Raw genomic sequence first — 13083 nt, 5'->3', positions numbered from 1 at the left:
TACCACAGACCACGCACCACAACTTTAATTTTACCCATCTAGAGATGCCAGTCTTCCATGAAACCTTTTACCAAATTACTCTCTTCCAACACAGCCAACTTCTAGGCCAAGCATTCACAACTACTACTATTGGGAGAAAAAACAACATGGTAAAGGTGTGAATGCAGAACAGTAAAAGGCAGACTAGAGTTAAGATGTATAGCGGGCAGAGGAACAAAAATTATGGAGGGTGGCTCAACTTTTTGTTTTCTTGCTTTTGTGGGTTTGTCAGGCACGTTGTGTATAACAAGTCAAACTGCTTCACAACAAAAGTTTTTTGTTAGATATGTTCAGATTCTTATGCTATGTCCATCACCACAGCATTCAACTCTAATATGATTGTCATCATTAAACCAGGGTAAAGTTTCCTCCACCCCACTTAAACCCCGTGGGTGAGCAAATTGTGAAAATTGTTTTCATATGTTCATTGGCAAAGCGCTAAAGGTGTTTACTACGCAAAAGGAAAGAAAGTTCTCATTCTTCTTTCATTTACACTAGTATAAATGCAACTGAAGCTGGAGGGCTAGATTTTCAGCTACCTCCCAATTCACTCAGCTGAGGATCAAGGAGCTGCACAGAATTCCTGCAGCAGGAGTTTACAGCAGCCTCAAGGATATAAGCTAAGGATATGGCTGGAGCGCTGCAGCCATGCCCCTCTCTACCTCCACTGAAGGCCAGGTGGGAGGATAGTGCAGAGCAAAGTTGTCCTGGGGGGCACACAGGCATCATGATTGTCTCCCTACAGAACATCACAGCCACTTGAAACTTCACATTTGAAGCAGGAAGGTTTAAATACATTTCTAAACTACAGGCCTTTAGCATACCATTTTACTAGGAGAATCTTCCTCCGCAATACAGTGCCACTGTACATAAACTGTTCTGATTCCATCCTAGAGAGATCAGGGATAAACATACTATACACAAACGGTCAGTTCATTACAACAGACCAAATTTACCACTGCAGTAATTCCATTAACTCTAGCAAAGCTACCAAGAATGAACGTGTTTACTTAACATATTACTTTCCTTACATATTTTATAATTGCTTGCATCTAGGTTATAAAGCTAAAATAATTAATTAGATTGAATAGGGCAATTCCCCCCTCCCCCGCCAAACAACAAGCATTCATATTAGCACTTCAACAATCTGTTTCATATCTGCTGAGACCAAGTAAAACAGCAGATATAAACTACATTACCAGACTTGGAAGGATTAGATAATTGGTAAAATGTCAATTGCATTGCACATACAAAAGTTCATAAAAAAAATATTTTCACAGATAAGAAAAATGCTATCTGTAAAATTTTGACTATTTGCCTGTTTGAGAACTTAAGAGCTTAATTTAAGGCTACTTACACCTCTACCTCGATATAATGCTGTCCTTGGGAGCCAAAAAATCTTACCGTGTTATATTGAACTTGCTTTGATCCACCAGAGTGAGCAGCCCCGCCCCACCGGAGCACTGCTTTACTGCATTATAATCCACATTTGTGTTATCTCGGGTCATGTTATATTGGGGTAGAGGTGTACTTTGTACATGATGACAATTTATGTTTTAACAATTACAAGGCTTTAACTTTTTGAAACTCAACATCTGCCATTCAGTAATTACAGTCTGACTCCCCCACCCTCCAATTTCCCACAACTGAACATTTTAATTGATAAACACAAAAATGTTCTAAAATAAAAATCTATAATTATCTATCAAAGTTAAGAATATAGGAACATAAGAATGGCCATACTGGATCAGACCTACGATAGTATCCTGTCTTTCGACAGTGGCCAATGCCAGGTGATTCAGAGGGAATGAAGAGAACAGGTAATCATCATGTGATCCATCCCGTCACCTATTCCTAGCTTCTGGCAAATGGAGGGGAGGGACATTTCAGAACATGGTTTTGCATCCCTGCTCATCCTGGCTAATAGCCATTGATGGACCTCTCCTCCATGAACTTCTCTAGTTCTTTATTTAAACCCTGTTAAAGCCGTCACAACATCTGCTGGCAAAGAGTTCCACAGGTTGACTGTGCATTGTGTTTAAAACTTCTGCCTATTTAAATTAATTTGGCAATTTCATGGAATATCAGAGTTGGAAGGGACCTCAGGAGGTCATCTAGTCCAACCCCCTGCTCAAAGCAGGACCAATCCCCAACTAAATCATTCCAGCCCAGGCTTTGTCAAGCCTGAGCGTAAAAGCCTCCAAGGAAGGTGGTTCCACCACCTCCCTAGGTAACCCATTCCAGTGCTTCACTACCCTCCTAGTGAAAAAAAGTTTTCCTAATATTTCAACCTAAATCTCCCCACTGCAGCTTGAGACCATTACTCCTCATTCTGTCATCTAGCCTTATTAATCTCTCTGCATATGGAAGCTGTTCCATACCCCTACTCATTTTTTGTTGCCCTTTTCTGTACCTTTTCCAGTTCACGTTTTTTGAGATGGGGTGATCACACTGGCATGCAATATTCAAGATGTGGGCATACCACGGATTTATATAGATGCATTATATATATATTTTTTAAAATCTAATTCTGCCAAGCAAATTTATGATAATGTATTCTTCTATAGATTTGCAGAACATCCAAGGAAAGTTAATTTTCTACAAGGTACGCTTAATTAGCTCAAACTGTTAGTGCAACGATTATTAACTTTCTCTGCTCTAACCAACTTCAGACCAGGAGGATTGTTCCAAGATGGTGGATACACAATGCAGAAAAGTTTACAAGTTAGTCACCAAAAAAGGATAAGGATTCCAAAAATACAACTCCTGATCTACCTTGCTAAATAGGCAGATGCCACAACACTTCTCACATCCCTCTTAAGTCACAAAACCTCAGATGACTGCAAGTTCTTGGGTCATATATGATTATCATGGCTTTCTTGACCCAACTGACATTTCTGGACCAAAGCTAGGGCAAAGAGAGGGTGTGTGTGTGTGTGAAGATTAAGTGCAATTTTAGGAATTAAAATTTCTCTGTGAGAAGGAAAGAAGTGAGTATGTAGGCCAAAGTAACTATTTTGTTAATTCTCCCAGCTGTAGACACCCACCAAGAAAGTCATTTTCAGTGGACAAGGAGGATGGTGGAGAAAGACGACACCTTTCCCGAGAGGGTCAGAAAGTGTAGTAACTGCACACACCAGGCATTAACTCCGAGGAGGGGCTACTAACCATGGAAGTCACCCACCGGAACCCTGTCACAGGTGAGAACTGACTGGTTGACTGAATCCTACCTCTTGGACTCCAGAGGGTATCTGAAGCAAAGCTTTTAGTAAGTTTCCGGCAAGAAAGAGAGGCTTTTCAATCTTCCATTAGACAGTCAAACATCCCTATTTTCATACCATTAGATAAATATCCCTCAAATGCAGTAAACACTCTTGGCATCTTCTGAATTTACACAGAACAAAATACAGGTCAAGAGACACTAACACTATTCAAAACTTTTGATATGAGTCTGTTTAGATCAAGATGAAAAGCTAGCCCTGGGTGAACAAGTCTGGAATTTAAGGGAAGCATGAAGTCTGAGAACCACCCAGGACAAGAAGGGGGTTCCATGTGAAGGAAATAACGTTTCTATTTTTAGAGTGCTGGCCTTGGATAGTGACGGCAACACAAAGGGTCTGTATTTTCTCTTAGGACCAAAACGAACAAGTTCAGCTAACCCCATCTGGTTACTCAAGTTGAATATCTATTGTCTTTGAGTCCGTTCTCCTGGTACTACTGTGACTTTTCCTAGGCATGTTCTCCTCACTCTAACGTGTGTTGCTCTGCAACAGATATTATATCTCCTCCCATGACAGCAGCAAATGGCTTATTCCATATGGGGTTCTGTTCTTGTCTCATTCCTCCATTGCTGGTCTATTGGTAAGGCTATAGGATAAACAACTGAATAGAGGATAAGAAGGCCTGAAGAGCTCACCTCACTGATTTGAGCTCCACTCTGTTGAAGTTGGGGATGGAGAACTGCTCCTAGGGATAAGCTGATATGTCAAAAAGAGTCTGAAGAACACTAATTGGCCACAGCTGCTGGTCAGAAGAAATGAGACCTTGATTGCTAGATACAGAAGCGTATCATGGGCACTAATTGTGCTCTGCTTTCTTTGAACTAGACACATTTTATATGTGCTGAAAATTTCAGTTGGCATTTTGACTTCTCAGACACAGTAAAGTTATTCCTTCTTCTTCTACTGCACTTTTGGTAGATGTGAATATATTCCAATGCATTATTCTTAAGCTTAGACCCCCATCCCAAGACCACACACACTTCCCCATTGCTTTTCGGGAATGATATACTTTACTATCAAGGCTTTAGAAGAGATGACTCCTCCAATTCCCTCCCCCAAACCAGCCCAAGAACAAGACATTGAAAATGCAGCATATATCATAAGATGGTCCTCGGTTACATAGCAATGGTGCAAAGCTTAATTTGGCATCTAGATATTTTGATGATAAGCCCATTAGATAGAAGATAAAAGCAGCCAAAAGATTCAATGTCACCTATGAAAATATTGTATAAATGATTTTTCAGACAGATTTTATAATCTGCTCTTCAAAGAAAGTTATAAGTAGTATTTATAAAATTGATGAGCAGAGACTTCTGAAATAATCAAATGGATATATACTTTTTGGTGAAATTCTGGCCTTCTTTAAACAACAACCTACTTCAACATAGCACTCACATCCAGCTTGTCTTCCACACTTTTTGTATCAGGAAAAACCTAAACCTCAAACAGTAATGCATACAGAGAAATACCAATGAAGTTATTCATGCCACTGTCCAACAATGCTACAGGAAGAAACAAAGAAATGACTCACTGAAACAAACATAAGATGATGTAAGGCACCCTGCTGCTTTAGTAATGAGTGCCAATAAACATTTCTAAAACGAATGCCTAACTATTACAACCAATATACATTAACAGCAAGAATACTGCATTCACCAGCTGCAACCTGAGCAATGTTAAACACCTATTTCACAGACTCTGTTGGTCTGTTTAACAATAAAATAAAAAAGTAATGAAAGCGTTGCACATAGACAAATGCATCACTATAGGCTGAAGATCGAGGTCCTTATGTAGACAAGATTTCTGTTGTCTTCAGTGAGAGAGTTTGCCTCAGGATATTACTGATTAGGAGAAAGAAAATGTGACCTGAGCATAGGAATTCTGGTCAGTCAAGTTACTACACCATCACATCAGATTTCTTCCTATTTGCAATTCTAGTTCACTGAAGTGTTTTAATTCTGCAACTCTTCAATACTTTTAGTTTTGTCTCTGAAAGATTTCATGGTGAGGAATATATACATTTCAATACTCTTTTAATATTTCTAATATTTTACAGAAAGGGGAATCATTTCAGTTTTAAGGGTTCGTGGATATTTAAAAACTGAAATGCACCTCAGATATATAGAAGTTAGTTAAGGAAGAGAAAAAGAATTCTACATCTTGTTGCACAATTGTTTTTAAAAACAGGAAAATGGTGTTTTTCATCATGCAGATTCATTATGTGCGTTGTCAGAAGTTCAATACTTCATCTAGCATTAATAAATCTTAACAAAATAAAGCAGGTATCCAAGATAATCCAGAGAGAAATGCTCATGAAACTGAAATTCTTTAAAACACTAAATAGCAGCTGGTCAGCAAGAGCTTATGCAAGACCTAGTAGATATGGAAGCACAAACATAATTTATCTTACACATAGGCTATATTTTAACTTTATAGCTTAAAATAGGGGTAGACAATAGGCAGACCACAGGCCAAATCCAGACCACCAGATTCTTCTGAACAGACCGCAAAATCCTATTTCCTACTTATTATCATCATCATCATTGTTATTGCGGCGTGAAAAATGTTTCCCTGCAGTCTGGGCCTTGACCATACCTTGGCCAAGAAATTTGGATTGGAGGAGAAGGACTACTCCATCTTAAAACATCACAGCTTAAAAAATTCCACTCACCCAAGAAGTGAGGAGTTGTCCATTATACAGAGTCTGTTTCTGAAGAATTTAAGCTTATTTTTGAAAAAAAAAAAAGAGTCACTGTCTTATGGTTGCAAAGATAAGACACTACACTGGTTTGCATTTGGTAGGTTTTCTTCATGAGTCTGCAGCCAATGTCTCCGTTGTTGCTCAGCATCCACAAGCTGTAGGCACAAAGTTAAATTAACAAAACTGGCCAATTTCACTACTACTATTCAGGACCTTGTGGGAAACAATGAAACTAACAAGATTCTGACTCTACAGCTAGTGCTTAGGATAACTATGTTCAGCAGCAAAAGAGAGAGACTCCAAGAGAAGGCTCCTTTGAAGCAGAAAAGGTAGAAGGTAATTGAGCACTTACTAGTCAGAGGGTGATACACAAGATGAAGCCTCGCAGACAGGTTTCAGGGTTCGCATTCAAGAACAAATAAAACAAACCCCACACCCAGACAGACAGGTGTGGGGCAAGGTTCCTCATTAGGGCATTTCTCCACATTTTATTCCAACCCCCGGCTTGCAGGAGTTTCACATCTTTCGAGCCCTGTGCTCCAGAACAAAGTGTAATCTAATTTTGTAGCAATAAGGATACTTCTCCTAGCCTGCAAAATTAGTCTGAATTAATGCACTTCACTGACAGATGAAGAGTGACATTCCCTAATATTTAGGGCCACCAAAAATGAGAACTAAGAAGAGGTGGAATGCAAAAGTCAGTCATGCAACGATTTTAAAAAGCCAAGGAATTCATTATAGCAGTCATTAAGTCAAAACTGGTGGAAGAAGTCTAGGTATAACGAAGCCCCCAGACATCTCACAACCCCTCCCCCAAACAGTTTAAAGCTAAATAGCTTGAATCCAAGTCTCTTATTTCATAAAAAGTTGTTAAATATACAAGTAATCTATTGAACCCTTTTCACTCTGCGTGCCATGCCAAAGTAGTGATTTGTGCAAGCTCTACTTTCTCTACAGAGGAAGAAAAACAAAGTCCTGTTTGTTTTAAGTTTCTTTTCTCTGCAATTTTAAACATACACAAATTATTTTGATCCAAACAAAACAAAATCTGTTCTTCACGGGATTTATTCCACATATATAGAAGTGATATGAAGTCAATGGTTTTAATTCACTTTTGCAAGGGTGTAAGAGCAGAACTGATCCAATAATAAAAAAAAGTCTGAATCAACTTAGATATAAGAAAATTAAGAATAGTAGAGTACTGAGAATTTATTAACAACCTGTATCTGTCCTATCCCTGGTAACCACAGAACAAATTTTAACTCGATTCTTCTCCCATATCATTCACCAGCAGGGCCAGCTTTAGGCCGATTCCCCTGATTTGGGCCCTGCACCACCTTTTTAATTTCTTAATATTTGTTACTCACCCAGCAGTGGTTCGGGTCTTCGGCAGCACTTCGGTGGTGAGGGAGGTCCTTCACTCAGTCCAGGTCTTTAGCGGCATTTTGGCAGCAGGGGGTTCTTCAGTGCCACAGGAGACCCGGAGCGAGTGAAGGACCCCCGCTGCTGAAGTCCTGGACCGCCCCCAGGTCTATAATCAGGCCCCGCAGTTCCTAAAGCCGGTCTTGTTCACCAGAATCTGGCTGCCAATGAACACCAACCAAGTTTGAGGAGCCACTTTCAATTGTAATTCTAAATTGTATCTACTACATGTAGAGTCTGACACTGCACTAATTCAAATCAGAGGGAATTTTGCCCTTGACCTCAAAAGAAGCAGAACAGGTCTACAGTTTTCAGTGTACATATGTTAAGCGGTCAGAAAACAAATATTTTTTAGATTAATTGCAACCACCACTTAAAAGGGCACTGTCATCCTAAGACTAGTCAAAACTCAAATATATGTTCCCTTCTAGATTATCTGTCCTCTTCATCATGTAAGCAATACTGCTTATTATTGTACAGTTCGTTGAGCCTTTTTAAACCACTGATTTTTTTAAAATGTAGGGTTGGTCTACACAGACTCAACTATGTCACTCAAGGGTGTTGATTTCCCAAACCCGAACAATGCAGTTATACCAACCAAACTCCTGGTGTAGACAGCGCTATGTTGACAGGAGGGCTTCTCCCATTGACATAGCTACCACCTCTCAGACTTCTTCTGTTGGTGTAGGTAGCATCTTCACTAAGCACTACAGCTGCTTTGGTGCAGCTGCGCCACTGCAGTGCTGTATGTGTAAACAAGCTTGTAGTGTTACGGACTTGGCAAACAGACATGCAAAAAGAAAATGGGGGGGAGGGGGAGCGGAAGAGAGTTAGTCAAATTTGGGCTTACCAGCCTTTAAGCATCCCTTTAACATTGCATTAGGAGAATGAGTTACTATTATAAGCTAGATCAGATGACAGATCCCCTTGCACATCAGCAAAACTTCTTTAAACTTGTGGTTTTGTAGTTTTGTTTCTAATGCACACAAAGAAGCTAACATCTAATTTGCAAATAAGCCAAGGATCTCTGCCAACATCTATATTTCATAGCCAAATATTATATTTTTATCGATTTTCATTGCACTGTGACAGAATAAATTCTCCTCTCAGAACTTTACAGACCAGATAAATTGGTGGTAAAATAAATGAGGACAACAGATGCTGGACAAAAATCAAAAGGGGGTGGGGTGGGCAAGGAAGTAGTTCTAAGTCCTACTAACTAGAAGTGATGAGGCACCTAAGCAGTTAATCAATATTTAATGTTCTACAGTTCCAAGTTGCACTCAGATGACCTCTGAAATCAATCCAAGATCCCTTGTTAAAAAAACCCTTACGTTACAGCCAGTAGTTCATTGTTACAAACATGGACAACTATATGGTTAAATACAGCTATGTTAAATGCAGTAACATATTTGTGAGAATCGCTGTCTTTTCTGGTGCTAAGTCTCAGAACTGTGATCAAGTTACCGTTATCAGAACTTAAGTGACAGATTAATTCAAACATTGTTTATTAGAGTTATTCTAATATTAGAATATTGTGATGCAAGCATCTGTCTATGTTAATCCTGATTAGAAAAAACTAGTAGTGCATGAACTACAGATTGTTTGTTTTCATTATCACATGCAATTGAAGGTTAGTTTTGTCTTCACAACCACTGAAGATGTTCTGGTCTTCCACTTAATACAATTCACAGAGTCACAAACCACATACAAATACTAGAGCCACATTATGCCAGTAATCCATTTTATTAAACATCATCATGCCAAGAAAAAGCAAGGAGAGGGAAAAGTGTTGTAAGAAAGTAGAAGTCACTTTCCTGCTACAACTTTAATTACAATGCTAGCTCTATATAATTATTTTAAAACATGTTTTAAAGAGGATGTATTAGAACTATGGACTGAATTTACCACAATCTATGTAAAAATAGACCATCCCACTCCAGTGTTTAGGTAATAAAGGACACAAATTTAAACAAGTTAGCATATACTTATAATCCTGATGCTGCTTCCATTGAAAAAAAAGTCAACAAATAAAGTTCCATGGTTTTCAACAGGAGCAGGAGCAGCTTTTCTCTTTTTGACTTATTTGAGCCTTGACACTGTAGCATATTTAGAAGATAGAAAACCAGGTCTCCGCCCTGAGGAATTTAGGTCTACCTAATGTGCCAAATACATCTATATACAGGCAACTGCATACATACAAACCTAACGAGGCCCCTGCAATAACTATGTGAAATTGCCTGAGTTTGAGGTTAAAGGTGACACTGCACATTAGATTCTCCTTGCTTTTATTTGTATCTGAACTGGAGATACTAGACTGTAACCAAGAGTCTGCTCCTAGACTGAAGCCACTGGGGGTCTACTGTCAATAAATGTCAATATTCTAGTCTAGGGTGTGAAGGCCAACATTGTTTCCAGAACTGCGTGAGGAGAGCCAATAGACTTATCACCTCCTTTAGAGGCTTTATGATTTCCCATGTATCTTGTTAGTCTGTAGGCTATTCAGACAGTATCTCAACTACTCACAAATATGGGTTGCTGGGCAGACACAAATTTTGCACTAAAAAGCATTATCAACTTTTTATTGGAAATGGGTCAAATTCAGTTCTAGTGTAAATGAGGCCAATTCCAGTCACTTTGGCCCAAAATGTCTAGATTACATAATTTAACAAGGGGATTTAAACAACCACTCCTGGAAAATGACAAATTCCAGCCCCTTAAATGAATTATATCATACTGTGGATAAAGAAAACCCCTTGAACCAACATCATCCTCCCCCTCCCTGAACTCTTAGCTACAAATATTATACATACCCACACAAGCCATCTTACACATGCTTAGTTGGACAATAAGAGTTGGTCCTCTAAGATACCGAGTGTAACCTTCCAAGAGGTTCTCAGCGCCTTACAGTATTGAGTCCTTAATACTTAAATTTCACCCCAGAAATAAAAATGTACATAAAAAGAGTTAGAACCCCCGAAAATAAAGCTTCATAAACAGAAATACTGACAATCTTAACTACAGAAGCACTGCTTTAAAACACACACACACACACACAAACCTACTCTGCACAGGTTTTATAGCTCGGTTGCACAGCAATATTTATGGAGTGGCTATTAAAAAGCTATTTTCTGTCCAATTCAGCTAGATAGGCCTACATACTTCAGAAATTAACATTTTTCTTTCATATGCTAGCAGCCTCCACACACTGAGCTGTTCCAAGGGCCATCTGAAAATGTAATACCAACACTAAAGGATTTGGGGTCATCTAAGTTCCTTTTTATTACAGATGGGAACACATTAGCTGTTAACATGAGACATTGGGATATATTTACTGAAGTTATGATTTCCTATCCAGTAATGAAGGAATAACTGAGAGGCAAACTGAAGCAGATTTCACTGAACTTTGTTAAACTTTCAAGAGTGACATTTAGGAATATGTCAACTATGCAAGAATTTAAATAAGTGGTGGTCAGCACTCAAAAAAAAAAAATCAAGTCTATTTTGGATAAAATATCAAAATTACTTGAGAAGATGGCTAAGGCCAAAAATATTAAGAAAAACTTTAAATCACCTAATTAGCCACATATCTAAAGAAACAGAACAGTCCATTCTACTGTAACAGACTATATTATAAAGTCACATGCAAGTATATACTCCGAGTACAGACTCTTCCAAAATTCTCTTTTAGACCTCTCCAACAATATACGCATGCACATATGCTTTTATACAATAAAGGAAGTCTCCTCTGCCCATTTATTCTGCATACCACAGACCTTGAAATTTACATCCTGAGCAAAACAAAAATAGAGGCATGAAGTCCCCCTGCTTATTAAGGGTGCTCTCATACAGCTATAAAAAGCATTAATTCTGTAATCAAACTATGAATTCTAGTAAGTTTAATGAAAAATGTAACCAACTTTCCTTCTCTGATTTATCAGCCCTCTCCCCCACTTCCCACTCACTCCTCCCTAACAGACACAAAAGAAAAGCCCTCTACCCCAGGCAAACTTGGGACAATACACTGTCGGGACACCATTTCTAGAAAAAGTTGCATTTAAACCTTCCGTACAATACCCTTATTAAACATGACTAAAGTAGCAAGGAATTTTCTCCCAGAAATTGCATTTAAAAAAAAAAATCAGTGCCGGTCTAGGATTAGAGAGAATAAAAACTGCCAGATCCGAGAAACTATTAAACTGACATTTAATTAAAAATATTTAAAAGAAAAGAAAGCTAGAGGATGTGAAAGGATTACAGGCTCCACAAAAGCCACGCAGGTAAAGATACAAAAAAGGAGCATTGCATGGGAATCGATCAGCAAATTCCTCTTCTTCAACAATGAACGGAAGGGAACACGGAGAGGGAAAAGGGGGAACGATCTCTCCCCTCCCCCCGGGGTTTTTTACTACCCTTTAAAGGGCATTTAGCTCTTGATGCTTCCCGAAAATGAGCCATTAAACCCTCGCTGCCGCACAGACAATGGGTCAGAGTCAGTGCAAAGTTTCCAGGCACGTCCGAGCCAGCGGGGCCGCGGTTCTGTCCCCTCGCGGACGCAGGAGCCCAGGCGTGGGGAAAGATGGTCCCTACCCTAGGCAAGTGACGGGGCTAAAGCCGCTTGGCGGACCAAGGGCAGCCGGCTCGCCCTACCTGGCGGGTCCATCTCGATATAGAAGATGAGCTCGGTGGAATAGGGCATCATCACCTCCCGCCAGTCCGTGTCATCGCCGTCCATCTCCCACACCGTGTTGTACATGGCGACGGGCGACTCTCGAGAGCGATTTATAAATACGGGGGGGGGGGGCAGGAGTCCTGCAATACCCCCCCAGGATATTGTAATTACAGCAATTAAAGGGGGGCGGGGGAAGCAAGGCCCCCCCGGGCGGGAGCCAGTCTCCGGATTATCGCGACACCTCGCCCCCCCGCTGCCGACTGGCGATGGGTTCTCCTGAGCCAGCCGGTTTCCCAGCTAACAAGCCGCCGCGGCGAGGGGGGGCTAAGGACAAACCGAGGGTCCCCGCCCCCACGGCTGGCTGAGGCGGGCAGCGGAGGGCTCCGCACGCCTCTGCCCCCAGCCCGGGCTCGGCCAGCGCTCCCTCAGGGCAGCCCCCGGTGCCGCGCTCCGTGGCCGGCTCGCAGCCCCGCGCGCAGGGCAGAGCAGGCGGGTCCCAGTGCCTCGCGCAGTGCCCGGCTCCCAGCCCCGCTAGGTTTCATTTTAAGAGGCTCTGAGGGGCCCATCCCAACCGTCGCCAACCGCCTCTTGCTGAGCACTAAACCACGCCCACCGCGGGGAGGGGGCTGGGCGGTACCATCCCCCTTAACCCTTAGCGCGCTCCCGGTTGCTCAGTCAAGAGAACAGGGGAGGTGGTAGCGTCCATCGAGCCCGGGGAGGGGGAGTGTGTGACGCTGCAGCGGGCGTAGGGACCCTGCGGCGGGACGGACGCGTGGGAGATGCCCGCGGGTGACGTCTGCCAAGAGCCGGGAGCAGAGCCTGAATCTCTTGTCGCCGCCACCACCACCACGCACCCCCTCGCTGTAGAGAGAGCTGGTACGCTCCGGAGCTGGCCGGCCCGCCAGGGGCTGCTGCCGTGGAGCTCGCGAGCCGAGGGGGAGGGGCATATTAGTTTAACCCAGTTGCCA

The 13083-nt window shown here is 41.4% G+C and overlaps 1 protein-coding gene across 2 annotated transcripts in view; it reads right to left on the bottom strand.

Moving 5' to 3' along the window:
- The window catches only part of PIK3R3 (phosphoinositide-3-kinase regulatory subunit 3), a 358799-nt gene that overhangs the window by 28639 nt on the left and 317077 nt on the right, over positions 1–13083 (bottom strand). The window contains exon 1 of one of the 2 annotated variants that reach the window (XM_050961836.1): positions 12094–12264. The exons of the other annotated variant lie outside the window; for it this stretch is intronic. Coding sequence (XP_050817793.1) covers positions 12094–12199 — 106 coding nt within the window. The 5' untranslated portion in view covers positions 12200–12264. Of the gene's footprint in view, positions 1–12093; positions 12265–13083 lie in introns of those variants that run through there. 2 annotated transcript variants of the gene reach the window in all.

Source organism: Gopherus flavomarginatus, chromosome 7, assembly GCF_025201925.1.
Source record: "Gopherus flavomarginatus isolate rGopFla2 chromosome 7, rGopFla2.mat.asm, whole genome shotgun sequence".
Taxonomy (NCBI): domain Eukaryota; kingdom Metazoa; phylum Chordata; order Testudines; family Testudinidae; genus Gopherus; species Gopherus flavomarginatus.
This window is presented reverse-complemented; position numbering and strand designations above follow the sequence as displayed.